This window comes from Danio aesculapii, chromosome 16 (genome assembly GCF_903798145.1).
Source record: "Danio aesculapii chromosome 16, fDanAes4.1, whole genome shotgun sequence".
NCBI lineage: Eukaryota > Metazoa > Chordata > Actinopteri > Cypriniformes > Danionidae > Danio > Danio aesculapii.
This window is the reverse complement of record NC_079450.1, coordinates 17468240-17484416: the sequence shown is the minus strand read 5'-3', so window position 1 is coordinate 17484416 and position 16177 is coordinate 17468240. Positions and strand designations below refer to the sequence as shown.

At 33.7% G+C, this 16177-nt stretch overlaps 2 protein-coding genes across 3 annotated transcripts in view; one reads left to right on the top strand and one right to left on the bottom strand.

Moving 5' to 3' along the window:
• Window positions 1-6256, top strand: part of osbpl10b (oxysterol binding protein-like 10b) — a 103747-nt gene extending 97491 nt beyond the window's left edge. For both annotated transcript variants that reach the window (XM_056475420.1, XM_056475421.1), the window contains 2 exons: window positions 2814-2967; window positions 5659-6256. In XM_056475420.1, coding sequence (XP_056331395.1) covers window positions 2814-2967; window positions 5659-5703 — 199 coding nt within the window. In that variant the 3' untranslated portion in view covers window positions 5704-6256. The remainder of the gene's footprint in view (window positions 1-2813; window positions 2968-5658) is intronic.
• Window positions 6257-9273: 3017 nt separating this feature from the next.
• The window catches only part of stt3b (STT3 oligosaccharyltransferase complex catalytic subunit B), a 102319-nt gene continuing 95415 nt past the window's right edge, over window positions 9274-16177 (bottom strand). Inside the window, exons 14-16 of the mRNA XM_056474745.1 lie at window positions 15286-15399; window positions 13104-13310; window positions 9274-10949 (exon numbers count right to left, since the gene is read on the bottom strand). Of these exons, the coding sequence (XP_056330720.1) occupies window positions 10869-10949; window positions 13104-13310; window positions 15286-15399 (402 nt within the window). The 3' untranslated portion in view covers window positions 9274-10868. The remainder of the gene's footprint in view (window positions 10950-13103; window positions 13311-15285; window positions 15400-16177) is intronic.

The following is a 16177-nucleotide window of genomic DNA, read 5'->3' as shown; positions in this document are numbered from 1 at the left end:
AATATGAAGTAGGCTAATATAAATGTATACTTTTCTACATTATATTTATCTCTTAAAATAGCTTACATTAGCAGATAAATCACAATGTAGGCCTACTGGGCAAAAGGGGATGTCTCTCAGACAATTTTAGAAGCTGTCATTCATTCATTCTCACCATACTCGAGGTCTTGGTCTCTTTTTCACCTCATGTTTATCCGCATAGCAGCCATGTGGGATAAAAGAACTTAACTCTGTCTTTCGTGAAACATTGTTGCCGTTTAATGTTTAATACATTGGACTCATTCAAAGTAGCGCCGCTGCGCAAACAAACGTTATGAATGCATGTTACACTTCCGACTGTACATTGTGTTTTCTTTTTCTTATACTGCACAGAGTTTTGAGGTAAGGGACGTTTTCATTTGCCATCCACTGACCGTCGGACAGGCTCATCCAGTTCATCAAACTCCATCTTTTAAAATTGAAATCGGAAGCGGAATAAAGCAGTCTCCTCATAAAAGCCGGCGTATCGGCGTGCTGTTCCATTGAAAACATATTATTCCATTCACGCATTCTGATTGGTTCTCGGGATATAGCGGCTTTTGCTGTCAAAGGCAAGCGGCGTTTAGTGGCTTTTGCATACAAACTTTTATTTCTGAATGCGCTGACGCAGGGATTTGGATGATTTGAAGCAAAAGTATTTGTCGATGGTGTACTAAGTGCCTAAAGCATTCACTCAATGTCATTATCTCATTTTTGGTGGAAGTGGCGTTTAGCGGCTTTTGCATCTGTACTCTTCATATGTACAAACATATGTACTCTTCATATGTGCTCAGCATATATAAGTACACACCTCACAAATCTATCTTTCAAGTCCATATTTTTAATAGGAAGCTTTAAAATATTATATTTGTGCATATACATTAGATTAGTCAGTACTGAAGCCAAATCTGGAGCTTATCTAACAAAATAGATAACGGTTCAAAAACAAGTACACCTAAATTTATATGTTATAGAAAAATATTAAATACAAATTTATACAATACAAAATACAAAAAAAGAGAAAAAAATCTAAAGAATCAGTAAAATGGAAAAATTTAGTTGAAATTTTGTAGGTTGTATTTTTTTTTTTTTTGCAATATTTTGCTTGAATTTAATTGTATTATCTTTCAATTTCTAAATATGTTTGGTGACTAACATATTATTTAATAAGTATATCTGTTTAATAAATCTGTTTTGTTTAAATGCACCAAAATACATTGCTATATTCACTGAGAAATGGATACAAATATAAATTTTCAAAATGGGGTGTACTCAATTACGCTGAGCACTACAAGTCTTATATATATGTATATGTAAGTCATAATTATTAATATAAAAATATTGCTTAAGGAGGCTAATAATATTGACCATAAATAGTTTTAAAAAATTAAAAACTTGCTTTCATTCCTGCCAAAATATTACAAATTAGACAATTTCTAGAAGAAAAAATATTATTGGAAATACTGTGAAAATTTTCGTGGTCAATTAAATGTCACTTGAAAAATATTTGAAAAAGATCAAATATTTCCATAGAGGGCTAATAATTTTGCCTTTAACTGTACTTGTGCAAATGCATTTAATGTATTTATTTTAATTGGGAAGGATTTATTTGTTCATTTATATTTAATCTGGCTTTCATTCTATTCATTGTACATTTTTTTTAAAGTAGCAAAAGGCCAGAATTATCTGACTATCAAGCTTTTCACTGTACAAAATGGACAAAAATACAGTTTTATAAACAAATATGTTTGATAATTTGTAGAATACTGTTCATCTTGCACGAGTCCATTACTGTCCATTTGTTCAAACAGAAGTGAAGTAAAGCTTAGCTCATAAGTTTACTGTGGTGAGCGTAAAGAGCAGAGTGTAAAGCTCTCAGTCAGTGTGGCGTTTGCACAGACACTTTAATGCAATCAGAAGAAGAGCTCTGAAGCAGCGGTATGCATGCACAACTCTGACCTCATTGATCCTACTGAGGCTTCAGGTCAAATTTAATAAAAGATTCGGCTGATTCATCATCTGCGGCTCGATCAATATGACTAGACACAACAGCCTTTACTGAACGGCAAAGTTCTGCTCGGCAAACAATTTATGAAATGTCCTCCATTAACTGATGAAAATAAAAACTATATTTTTACGTGCATTTCCAAGTATTATATATTGTTTGTATATAATTGTTACTATTTAAAACATTCTATTTTTGAGTTACGCTTTATTTGAACCCTTTAAACGTTTGAAGCAACATTATTAATAATATCAACAAGAAAGATTAGGGTTATGATCAGAATGTAGTTTATATATATTTAAACTGACACTGTAAAATAATGTTTTTGTCCAGCCTTAAATATTTTTAAATAATGTTAAATACATTTTAATATACACATTTAACCCAAGTGATTTTTAACAGAGAAAATAAATGATTTCTTATTATGTTTCTTTTCATTTGGCTGGGAATAAAGCATTTTTTAAAATATATTCTTTAAAGCCGATATTAATATATATTTTTCAACACCAACAATAAATAATTAACATCATAAAATGCCAGATTTACTTACAGTTGTTTTGTTTTGGGAGCCTTTTATCTAAAACAGTTTTTAAGGTGGAATTTAGTGGCACATGTCTTTGAAGTAAATTATTCTGTAACAATATCTTATACAGTATATTTGTTGTTAAATGTAATCATTTGTTGTATGAGCCAGGTTTTCTCTGCCTTACCTTGGCTTGTAAACACAGTCTTTGTCTTTCAGCAATGTCGTGTATCAGCGTGTGTGTGTGTGTGTGTGTGTGTTTGACAGGCGGCTCTGGCAGCAGGTGACGACAGCGCTGAAGGCTGGAGACATCGATGAAGCCACCGAACACAAACACAAGCTGGAGGAACGACAGAGAAGAGAAGGAAAGCAGAGATCAGCCAGCAGCAGCTCCTGGAAACCCAAATACTTCATTAAAGAGGTGAAGATTCTCTCATCTGCAGCACAGCACACATCATCAACACCTTAAACATCCAGCTCCACATATGAAAAACCAGTCAGCCAGATTCAGGAATGTCTATTTAGTATTCATATGAGTCAAGTACAGTAAGTGGTTGAGAAGAAGCTCTTTAATTAGGCTGTTTTTATTTCACCAGACCACTGAAAGATTCATCTATATTTTGGAATACTATAATGAACTGGTTTCTGTTTTATCTATTAAATTGGAATTAATTCATACTGTTGAAAAAGTGTGCCTAGAAAATATCCCCTACACCAATACACCACCACCGCCAGCCTGAACCGTTGGAACAAGGCAGGATAGATCCATACTTTCATGTTGTTGATGTTAAATTCTGACCCTACCATCCAAATGTCGCAGCAGAAATGGAGACTCATCAGACCAGGCAACATTTTTCCAGTCTTCTATTGTCCATTTTTGTTGAGGCTGTGGGAATTGTAGCCTCAGTTTCCTGTTCTTAGCTGACAGGAGTGGCACCCGGTGTGGTCTTCTGCTTCTGTAGCCCATCTGCATGAAGGTTGGACGTGTCGTGCATTCAGAGATGCTCTTCTGCATACCTCAGTTGTAACGAGTAGTTATTTGAGGTACTGTTGCCTATATCAGCTCGAACAAGTCTGGCCATTCTCCTCTGGCATCAACAAGCCATTTGTTTAGAATTAAATGTTTAGAGATGGTGTGACCAAAGTCCCAGTAAGAATTCTATAGTGGTTAGAATTTTTGATGTGACACAATGTGTACCTGTGGGTGCCTTTGATGTACCACTTGATGCTTCTTATGTCCTTGTTGCACCACCAGTGGCAGTAGCACTGAAATTAAGCACTGAAATTTAGATGCTGATTCGGTCTGGTGCATACCGGTTACATAGGCATGGCACTGGGTTTCGGTACTCAACCCTACTTGTCACTGTTCTCACTCTCAGGTTACATTATTCAAAAGAAAAGCGCCATATTGTCCTGATAATGTCAACATACTGGTAAAGGAGAACTAAGCAAAAATAGTTTTTCTTTATAACTAACTCTCAGCAATACAACTTTTAAATAAGTACAATGGTTTGTATTCATTACTTTATTATTATCATTTTCCAATTTCCATATTTGCAATGCCTGTATTTTGGATTTTTTTTTTTGCAGTCCACTTAGAATCCAACATGAAAATCATTTTGTGTTTTTTGTTGGCATTGATTGTTTTGAAATTCAAATGGCATTTACATGCCTGTGTTTTTCTTTCTGTAATAAATATGGCTTTCAAGCCAACAGTTTGAGGATCTTGATGGTTTATTGGGGGTATGTTGTTTACATGAAGAAATCTGTGTTCCAAATTAAACAAAAATTCTAATAAACAATCATATTTTGAATTTAATCAAATTGCTTTTAATTGCGATTTATTGTTAAAAAAAATGTGTGATAAATTTTTTTTTACTCTATTATATATATATATATATATATATATATATATATATATATATATATATATATATATTTATATATATATATATATATATATATATATATATATATATATATATATATATATATATATATATATATATATATATATATATATATATATATATATTAGAGATGCGCTTCATACTAATCATCCACCCGCCCACACAGATACTTTTATCTGATATACATATCCGCACCCGATCATAACGTTTACAGATACAGGAACAAGATAACAAAAATTGTGCCACTTCAGCCTAAACAGCAGCCATATTATGTTTACTTGGCCTTTTTCTTTGCACTGTGCAAAAACAGAATAGCATCTATTGTGCCTAAATTCGACTGATTCCGCCTCGCCTACAAAACGCGACCAGCTGCACTGAATGAGCGTTCACTCGCACCGCTTGTTGTAGGAATGTACAAGATTTTCCTCGCAGGGCGCTGCAGTCGTGGAAATAAGCGATCTTGTTTCTCCCAGAACAATAGCAAATTTTCCTGATGACTCCTCTAACTGAAAGTTTGAACAGAACTCTTGCACTTCATCCATTATTTTGGGCGTCTCATTTTCCCATTCAGCACAGCCCACTCTGCTTTTTCGCCGGTCCACTGCCATGTCCCACTACATCCACCCGCGACCCACCCACAATTAATCATGTATTTTTTTTATACCCAACCTGCGGATTATCTGACATCCGCGCATCACTATATATATATATATATATATATCTTTGCCACTTTTGCTAATTATACTCTTGCTGAACAAAGCACATTTTCCTTTTTAAATTTTTATTTTTACTCTTTACTCATATTGTTTGTGCGTTTTTGTTATTTGAAAAGCGTATTCTCTACATATTTGTTCATTTTTATTTTAACTTTAGTAATTTGTTTATTTAAGTTGACCCAATTCAAAATTTGAAAAAGTGAACCGAGCTAAAATAAAATAATTCATATGTGTTTATTTATAGAAATGATATTTTTAAGCAACATATATAGTGACCCATACTTAGATGTGACCCTACATGGACACAAATACTTTCTCAACAGGTTCTTTATGAAGCCAGATTCATGATGTCATCAAATTTGTGACGGGACCAACTGTTATTAATTTCCCATCCACGTAGCACCTCTCATACAGATCTCAATAGTCCTGCCGGATATTAGCTCTGATATCAGCTGTTACGTGTGTGTGTGTTTGTGTGTCCTGTAGGGCGAGGGATGGGTGTATCACAATCCTCTCTGGAAGACAAAGTGAAGAGGAAATCACCAGAGACACAGACTTCAGCCTGTCTCTGACCTCAGGCCGCACTGAAGGGAGTGGCCATGTAAACGAGGGGCTGGCCAGCCGATGGGACTTTAGCAATGGAGCGTGTTGTATGGAGATTGATTGGTGCCAAAAACAACCCAAAAGCCCCTCTGGAGAATTAAGAATGTGGAGGCCTGAACTGTGTAATCCTTGTGCAATATCTTTATATTTGTATATTACTGCTGGTTTTGAACACTCAGTACAGTGCTTTTCCACACCAGAGAGATCTGTAGCATCTGTATCAGAGTATATCCCACTAATGACTGCTCGCTGTTGTTTTAGATTAGCTCGGAGGCAGACGGCATTCTGGGTATTTGAGAGCAGTGAGTAAAAGAGCTGCTGTAGTACATGCTGAGTGTGTATTGATGATTTCACCACTTATGATTTTATCTGAATGACTGAGTCGCTCTTACCATATGATGACAGTGTTGTGCTTCAGTCGAGTGTCTTGCTCCTGAAGGAAGAATAAAATCAGTGTTTAAACGGACTGGATTTTAAAATGATCTGCAAATGTTTTTTTTATTTTTTTGCTCAATCATGATTTAGGGAGGTCAGTAATATGCATGTGTTTGAATTATTATTATTATCCATTAAGCGCAAGATAATTTCTTTAAAAAGTTGATCTTCAGAAACGTGGCCTTTCAACAATATATAGTTGAAGTCAGAATTATTAGCCCCCCTTTGAATTTTTTCTTTTTAAAATATTTTTCAAATGATGTTTAACAGAGCAAGAAATTTTCACAGTATGTCTGATAATATTTTTTCTTCCTGGTGAAAGCCTTATTTGTTTTATTGCGATTAGAATAAAAGCAGTTTTTAATTTTTTAAAAAACATTAAGGTCAAAATTATTAGCCCCTTTAAGCTTTACATTTTTTCGGTAGACTACAGAACCATTGTTATACAATAACTTGCCTAATTACCCTAACCTGCATAGTTAACTTAACCTAGTTAAGCCTTTAAATGTCACTTTAAGCTGTATAGAAGTGTCTTGAAAAATATCTAGTCAAATATTATTTACTGTCATCATGGCAAAGATAAAATAAATCAGTTACTAGAGATGACTTATTAAAACTATTATGTTTAGAAAAGTGTCGAAGAAATCTTCTCTTCATTAAACAGAAATTGGGGAAAAAAATATGGGACATTTAAAAAGACCGATTGGTCCATGTTTTACATTTCTGTCCAGAGAGGTCATGTTTTGATTTTTCGATTGATCTCACGCAGTCAAGTGATGCGATTTCACAGGTCAGAGCTTACCAAGCTTTAACTTTGCAACTGCGCAACTTGTCGCACGAACTTGCGTTTCCGATCTGACGCATTTGTGTGCGTATGAATGGAAGTCTATGGGGAAAAAAGTCTAGTGACCCGAGCTTCAGCCAAAGGAAAATAAATGAATGAACCAGTCTATATTGCAGTTAAGTTGCAAATCTATTCAGTAAATAAAATAAACAAACGTAAAAGTTTTGCTATTTTTGAGTTATTCAAATACAGTAATTTATATATTTTTAAATGTTATGTTATTAAACAAGCTAAAAATGTTAAAACCTTCAATGTTAAAAATAGAAAATGTAGGCCAAATTAGGGTTTTATAAAAACAAAAAATAAAAAAACAGTTTGGGTCCAAATGTGAGTTTATATATCCCGTATTAGAAAATTATTATAGAATCAATTAACCTATTATCTTAAGCTCAGTTAGAATTTAATCTAATAATTATAATGCAATGGTTATGTGGATGAAAATCTAAATAACGGCAAAGTACTTTTTAGACGTATGACGTGTTTAACTGTACGTCATTTTATTTTCAGTAATATTTTATGTAAAAGCCTCAAATGCTGAAAACTACAGCTTTCATGGAAGTGCCGTTTTACAACATTTGTAATGTAGTGAACAGCAGGTGTCGGATAGAAGAGCACATCTAAAAACAGGTCAGACTAAAGTCACACACCTACAGTTCAACGACAAAATTCAGGTTGCCGTCTGTCTTTTTGTTATAACTGGGTCAATGTGTGTACTATTTTTAAAACCATGTGGAACCACATCCAGCCGTACAGGTGACGTTTTGTGACTCTCATAATAGACATGAAATACCTTGGCTGAATGATTTTGAGTGTCTAAGGATGGATACGGCTAAAGGAAAGACTGCCAAAAGTGGACATCAAAGAGGTAGGAGACGTCCTCAGCGGAGCAAACTCCTTAATAAAGTGTACAGGAATTTGAAGTTATATTATCACCGATATATTACGTACTTGTAGTCGACATATTCGTCAGATAGTCAAAAAAGACCTGTTGTTAGAATCGACTATAGGCTACTAACATTATTTTGGAAACTTGCGTTGCTCTAAAACACATCCGAAATGGCGGAAAGTATCATAATCCCCGAAAGTATTAACACTTGACTATATTAACCCGTTTTAAAGGGCTTTAAAAAGCACACGTTTGAATAGAAAATTTGTTTAGTCTTTATGATAATTAGTCACATGACTTGAGTAATCTAATTTAGAGAAAAGTTAAAAGCCGACAGGGCGGCTTAGTGGTTACTGTCACCCCAAGAAGGTTGCTAGTTCGAGTCCAGTTGGCATTTCTGCGTGGATTTCCCCCACAGTACAAACACATACGCTATAGGTGAACTGAATAAACTAAATTGACCATGTGTGTGTAAATGAGAGTGTATGGATGTTCCCTGTGCTGGGTTTCAACTGGAAGGACATCCACTGCGTAAAACAGAATATGGATAAGTTGACGGTTCATTCCACTGTGGCGACCCCAATGAATAAGAGACTAAGCCGAAGAAAATAGATAACCTTTTCTATGTTTTACAACCATTATTAGCCTTCGTTAGCCCGTTTCTCAAACTTCTGTGATTGTATTTTTATATTACTATCTTTAGCATTTTATTTTGTTTTTTTAAACCTGCATTAACTTTCAGATTTTCAAAGTAATGTTTATGTTTTGATAGAGCATGTGTAGATTTCATAAATTAGAACTGCATCCTATTATATAGCCTCTAATATAGCCCATATTAAATTAAATCTGATTGGATTCAAACTTATTTTGTGAACTGTGATATTTAGATGAATTTACACTTTATATTATAAAAATGGTAATTAATTTCCTCCCCACATTCACACATTGAAAACTTGCTGGAGATATAAAATGGATTTATCTGGATTCCTCAAAATATCCCATTTAACAAAGAATCTGAAATCGGGTTTGAAGTGAAGGTCGAATAAATGACAGAATTTTTATTTTTGGTGAACCACTGTAGCTTTAAGTCATAACTTTTGATGTTAAGTCTTAACTGTTAATAAGTTATTAGTTTTGGGTCCAGTATACAAAGTTTGAATGCATCATGAAAAAAGTGAAAGGACCTGCGTGCTGTACTGGGGCGCCACCTGGAGGACACCTGCATAATAAGACCAACACAGCAGAACAGCTTCACCAGAATCCTTTTACTACTCGCATTAAAAAGACAAAAAGGGGATAAAAAGATGTGTGCAAACATAGATAAGGCTGAGTCTGTCATTGAGTCTTTTAATCACAAATGGCATCAACTCATTCTCACAAACAGCATCTTTGCCTTTCTCTCACGTTTGTTTTTTTTAAGTTTTTATTTTACAATTTATGGAATAAATTTTCACTTGGAAAAAAAAAATGACAGTTTTTGCATTTCCAGATGAAAAGCTTCCTCCTCTGAACTGATTTATTCATGTTAATAAATACCTTCCTGTAAGATTCAGAGCCCTCCATGAAAATTAATATAGATATGTTATGGAGAAGAGACGGAAAAACTGATCAGATTTTTCTTTGAATTACTTTACAAAAAAAACATAAACAAAAGCACACAAAGGTGGATATCCAGAAAGGCAGAAAATCAGACAAAAAGGAAAATGAAAAAGAGGGAAAATGTCAGATGAACCGAGAACAGAAAAACCCATCAGATGTTACAGGAAGCGCCCTTTTCAACATAAAACAAAAGGTTGAATATTCACACTAAAAATACGCACTCTCCACCTGCATGCTACTCAGTAGTGGATCCACATTAAGGTGAACTAAGACAAAGTGCATTCAGGCTAGTAATGCAGCATTTTATAAACCTACAACTAATTCATTTCACTCTTTGTCCTGGCAGACAGTCGTTTAAAAAAAAAAAAAGGGGGGGGGGGGGGGGGGTATCAATGTCAAATTGGCCCAAGAAAAAAAACCAAACAAACAAACCATCTGTAATTCGACAAATGTGCGCAGGAGATGCCACAGCGCCCCCCTCTGGACCAAACACAGGAGCAATAAAGGAAATAAAAGCGGATTCTTCTTCATTTAGAATTATTGCATAAAATCTTACAACCAAAAGAAAAAGAAAAAAAAAAAGCAAAACATGTAAAGAACTAAATTATTGATATTGAAAATGACCACTATAGCTAAACATTACTAACAATCGAGTCCTTTGCAATGACTGTTTTATAGGAGAACAAAAAAAACTTCACAATTTGAGAGCCAGAAAGACTCACTGCATTGTGTCAGATGAGAAACTGGGTTTGTTAGGTAACATTTAAAACCAAGAGAGCAATTAAAGGGGCTGTCCAAATGTAGACAGCTCCTCGCATCTTTTATTTGTAATTTTGTTTTAATCAAAAAGTTAACAATTTATCACAGGCTCCGACAAAAAAATACAACTAAAAACAAAACAAAATTTCTTTGGTGCTCCAAGGTTCACTGAGCTCAATGAAATTCCTATTTGTTGGTTGCTTTAGCATTCGGTTGGATACTATTATTAAACTGTACCACAAAATAGTGCCTGCCGTTTTTAGAGCTCCCGCTTCACCAGAACATTCAAGTACAAAAGCAAAAAAATAAACAAACAAAATAAACAAGAAAAAGTCCAGAGTTGTCAGATTAAAACCGCGGTGCAGATCCTCCTCCTTGACCCAGTCATGAACCTCCATGTCATCATGGCAATCGCAGGATCAAAAGCCTCCAATCAAATGTCAGCAGGTGGGCGGAGCCAGACAACATGTTTGCTTGTTCTTCTTTTTGATTGGTGGATTACTTACTAGTTGCATCGGTCCTTGTCTTTTGTTTTCCTTGTTTTCCGTTCTCAACATTCGCATTCAACAGCTAAACAGACTTCTTGTTCAGTTTCTTGCCTTTTTTCAGAGCCAGCTTGTTTTTGATGTGTCCCCGCTTCCTCTTGGCTGTCTGTGAACCAATGGAAGAAAAAAAAAAGTTAGAGTCATTTAAAAAAAAAAAATGCAAGTATCTACACCCTGGGTGGGCAATTAATTTTTTACAAGGGGCCACATTAGAGTCTGGGCCGGTTTTAGAGGGCCAGACCAATACAGTTTCCAAAAAAAAAAAAAACATTGCGAAATTATTCAATAAACATTCATAAAACTCTAAAGTTTAAAACAAAAAAGAATTAATTTGACAAAAAAATTACTTTAAAGACCAGCATCACAATTTCATTTAAATGGCACCGGTTGTTTGTTTGATTGCTTCACTTCAGTTAATTTTTATTTATTCATTTACATTTCATATGTTCAGTGAGAGAATTCTAGCCTGTGTTGGGTTGAACAAATGCACTGAAGTCAGGCTGAATGTGATTGAATGATCATCACTGAGAGAGAATCTGTATCTGCATTTGTTAAATCGTTAATCTGAAGTAATTAGTCTACCTTTATTACTGTGTCATTCCATACAAAGTGTGAAGCTGCCTGGTTGGTTCCAGTAACATGACTTGTGGTTCACTTGCTGCACTCTAAAATGTTTTGTATTTTTTCAACTCGCTGCACCTGGAAAACGTGAGCGTGACATACCGCATGTGCATTCCTTCTTATTTGCGTGCTGAACCCGCGCATCTTAGTTTAAAATAACAAAAGTGAGCACGCAAAAGACGCTATACGTAAAAGTCCCGTTTTGTTGACTCACAAAATCAAACTAGCACATTGCAAGTTTGCGGTTGAATTTGAATTAAATAAATACTTCACGCGGGTCAATTCAAGAAGTCCAGCAGGCCAAAAAAATGCCCAGGTCTGATCTACACCATGGGAAACAGAAGTGCTACAATGAACACTATGTAGATTTGTTAAATAATCGATATAAAAACTATTAAAATGGGAATTTGTTTGCATAACCACTTTTTTTTTTATTATAAGCTTGCATTTGAGTCTTTTACCCACTTTCATTTATACATTGTTTCACAAAAACTTACTTTTTTAAAGTAACCTATTAACAGTAACGATAACAATATTTATACAAAAATAAAACGTACCAATTTTATAACGCTAAATATTCAGAAGTACTCATTTTTATTCGCTAGAAATGGTTATAAATTTGAATAAGTCTGAACTAAGTGTAATTTTATTAAGTGTTTTAAGATGTTTAATAAATGAAACAAACTTGAATAAAATAGTCACTTTTATGATAAGATTTTATTAGTAAAGGTTAATGCATTTACTAACATGAACTAAGTATGAACAATATTGTGTTTATCAATCATAGTTCAGCATTTTTAAAATCCAATTGACTAATACAACCTTATTGTAAAGTATTACCATACAAATAGTATAATTTATTCGCTTTATTTATTATAGGGACAGTTCAACCAACAATGAAAATGTACTCGCCCTTTACTCAAGTGGTTCTAAAGCTTTATGGAATTCTTTCTTCTGTTCTGAAGAATGTTAAAAAAGCAGCCACTGACATCCATAATTGAAAAAAATATATATACTATGGAAGTCAATGGCTGTTATTTTCAGCATTCTTCCAACAGTTCTTCCTTTGTGTTCAAAAGAAGAAAGTCAAATGGTTTTGGAACAAGCGAGTAAATGATAGAATTCGTTTACGTGAACTACCCCTCTAAACATTGATTTTTAAAAACATTATTATTAAAAAAGGGGGTCCCACTTCATACATTACTAATACATAAATATTAAATAATAACACTGAAATTTATTATTTGTTGCAATGAACTTTTGCATATACAGATTAAATACCTGCATGTAACTACATCTGTAATTAATATGTGTAATTACATTTATAATTAAACTGTCACCGGACACCTTTAAATCTACTCATACCACCAAACCTGTCCCTAACCCTACCCCACCCTTAAGAAGAGCAGAAGTGTTTTGCAATACATTATGAACACATTAAATACATGGCATTTATATTTTGATGTCTGAACATATTAAGGTTATAATGTGGTAAAGTCCTTAATTTTGTGCTATTTTGTAACATCAACTATAACCTTACAACAAAATTTCAAGAACCACAATCAAGCACATATTTAAAGTAAAGCACTCTCTTCATGAGATGTTCGCGGTGCGGTTTGAGTGAGTCTGGTGCAAGAACCTTTTTTGAGGTGTACTTCTGCTTGGCTGCGATGTTGCGGAGCTTGTGGTCCAGAGTCTGCCGGTTCTCCTGCTTCTTCACCCTGTAAATGCGCACCAGCCAGTGCTCAGAGGTGAACGCCTCCTCCAGGTGCTTCAGACGGATGTCCTTATTGCCGATCTCTGCATTTCTCGTCCGGTCAAATCCAGGAGGTGTGCGGAAGTCCAGCTGCAGAGACGACATTCACCATTAGTTTCATCAATAGCTATGCTTCCATCCAAAGGTGCAAATTTGACTTGCGCATACAACTGGAATATTGCATAAAACATTAGCGAATAAAGCAGTTTCCATCCAAAGAGTCAAATAGAACAAAATTGTCACTAATAAACTGCCATCAAATATCAAAAAGAAAGATGTAATTAGCTGCGGCAGGAGAAGCCACTGTGGGCCTTTTTTTCTTACTCAGTGTTGCAACACTTTCATGGACACCAGATTAGTGGACTTTCAATGATCTTTTGAAGCACCATTAATTTTATATCAAACACCTTTGTAATTCATGTCCTTAATAATATTTGTTTAATGTCATTTCAAATGTAGTTATTTTATTTTATTTTATATTGGCCATTTTAAACATGTCATGTTCAAAGAACTTTAATAAAACTTCAAAACTGGCAATATTCAAATGTGGTTCCTGAAATACTGATCAAAAGTGCATCATCTGTCAGTGTTATTGTGCAAGATTTAAATAGAAGATTCGTAATTTAAGAATTCCTCAAGATTTTTCATTTTGTTTTTGACAATTGTGTACAATTGTTGAAATAAAACTATAAACTAATTTAATTTCAAATTTATTCAAGCACCCATGTTTGTTTTTAAAGTACTTTCCAGGCCTTGAACCCATATGTCTGAAATTTAAGTACGTGAAGTACTTGAGGCGTGGGAGCCCTGCTTATTTCATAAATTACTTGTCCCTCAAAAGACTCAACGCAATAAATGCGCGGTGGTGTGAGATGCTCAAGGCAGTTCTGAAGGTAATAATACCAAACCACTTTGATGATGGACTTTGTCTGAGGGTTTTTAAACCGACCAAAAAACAGTCATCCAAATTATCCGACATATGAGAGATGACGTAAGATGTGTAGACGTGACATTATATAGTATATTACTCTTACAATGTTATACAGTAATGCCAAGCCAATACGTTTTCTTTGTTTGCCTTCGGCTTCTGTGATAAACTAACCATGTGGAAAGTGATTCTTCCACTATAAATGCATCTGGCACCATGCGTCAGATTCATTCACAACGTTCCAGAAGTCAGATCTCAGATTTAAGTTAAAAGCTAGAAATATGCTGCAAAAACATAATCGATCCACTTGATAAGACATGTTAACACCCTGGTGGTGAATGGGTAGACCCACACAGAATCTGCACATGCAGAAAGATTTTCACAGATTTCTAGTCCATTATTGAATCTATGGATTTACTTGTGTAAATTTATATTCATTCAGTTTTTTTTATTAATTTCTGTAACATTGTTGACTAATATGAAAATGTTCATATTACTTTACAAACTGTATTGTATTTTAAATCATATATGTCTTTTAATAGATATATTATATGAGAGACTTGCTTTGTTTACCAAATAAGTGGATCTAATTGGATTTGCATTGTAAATATTAAATAAAAGTTAAAAATGTTTATATATATATATATATATATATATATATATATATATATATATATATATATATATATATATATATATATATAATTTTTAGTTATGATACTCATAAAATAATTCCGCATAAATCCAGATTTTTTTTGTAATTTTTTTTACAAAATTCTCAGCAGAAATTGCACAAAATATCCACAGATTCCCTGTGTATGGGTTAGTCTGATGACAGATTTATGCACTTTTGGAAGCCTGACGTCATTATACAGCATGGAAGATCCAGGATCAAATTTAAAACTACTCCAGCTGTGTTTGTATGACAGATAAAAAGTCATATCCACAGTGGTCAAGGCTGAATAAATTATGGGGTAATTTTCATTTTTTTAAGAGAACTGTTCTTTTAACATTCACTGAATTGACTAATTGTTCATTTAAATAAGGATCTTTTTTGGAATTTGTATAAAAAGACATCCCTAGTCATTTCATAACTAACACTATCTTATGTGATGAATGAAAGGACAGAGCACTCACTTGCATTTCCCCAAAGCGGTAGTAAGACATCTTGTACATCAGGCAGTTGAGCAGGGTGGGAGATCCAGCTTTATCAACGCGAAACTCTCCCTGCGGTGTAAAGTAATCACTTTCCTACAAAACAGGAAAAACAAAACATAAACGATTCAACAAACTGCCAAAGTGCAGTCTTCAGCAACAGTAATGGTGTTGAGTTATAGTGGAGAAGACGGTAAATGTTACATAAAGCTCTGTATTAAGTGCTATGGTGACGGTGCATTAAAGAGGATTAATTTCCAGATATAATGCGCTCTGAGAGAGAGCTGATATGACAGTCGAACTGCACGCTAAATCAAAAGCCCTTAACTCCTGTCTGAGACGTTAATTACTTTCACTTAAAATTATAAAATGCTCATTTAAATAAATGACAATAGTGTATTTCCATGTGATAGAAATTAAACAAGCTGAATTCATCCTTTTTTTAAAAAGCTTAATAATATTGCAGATAGGTAGTTATAAATAAACTATAACAAACTCATTTAAATAATATATTTTTAAAAGGTATATTCTTTTTATTGATATTATACAATTATTTAATTCTAAAGATTAATACATGATATTACCAATAAATGTTACACAAAAAAAAATTCTATACCAAGGAAATAAAAACAAATACATTATAATATTATTTAATGATAATAAAAACAAAATTATAACAACAACAACAACATCATAATTGTTGATACTACAATAATTGAATAAAGAACAATATTATAGAAATAACTTAATATAGCAAAAAGTCCTAAACTCATGTCTGAGAAGTTAATTACTTTCACTGCACTGTAAAAATATATAATAAAATCTTTTAAATATATATTCACTTAAATTTGATCAAATGTATATTTAAATAAAT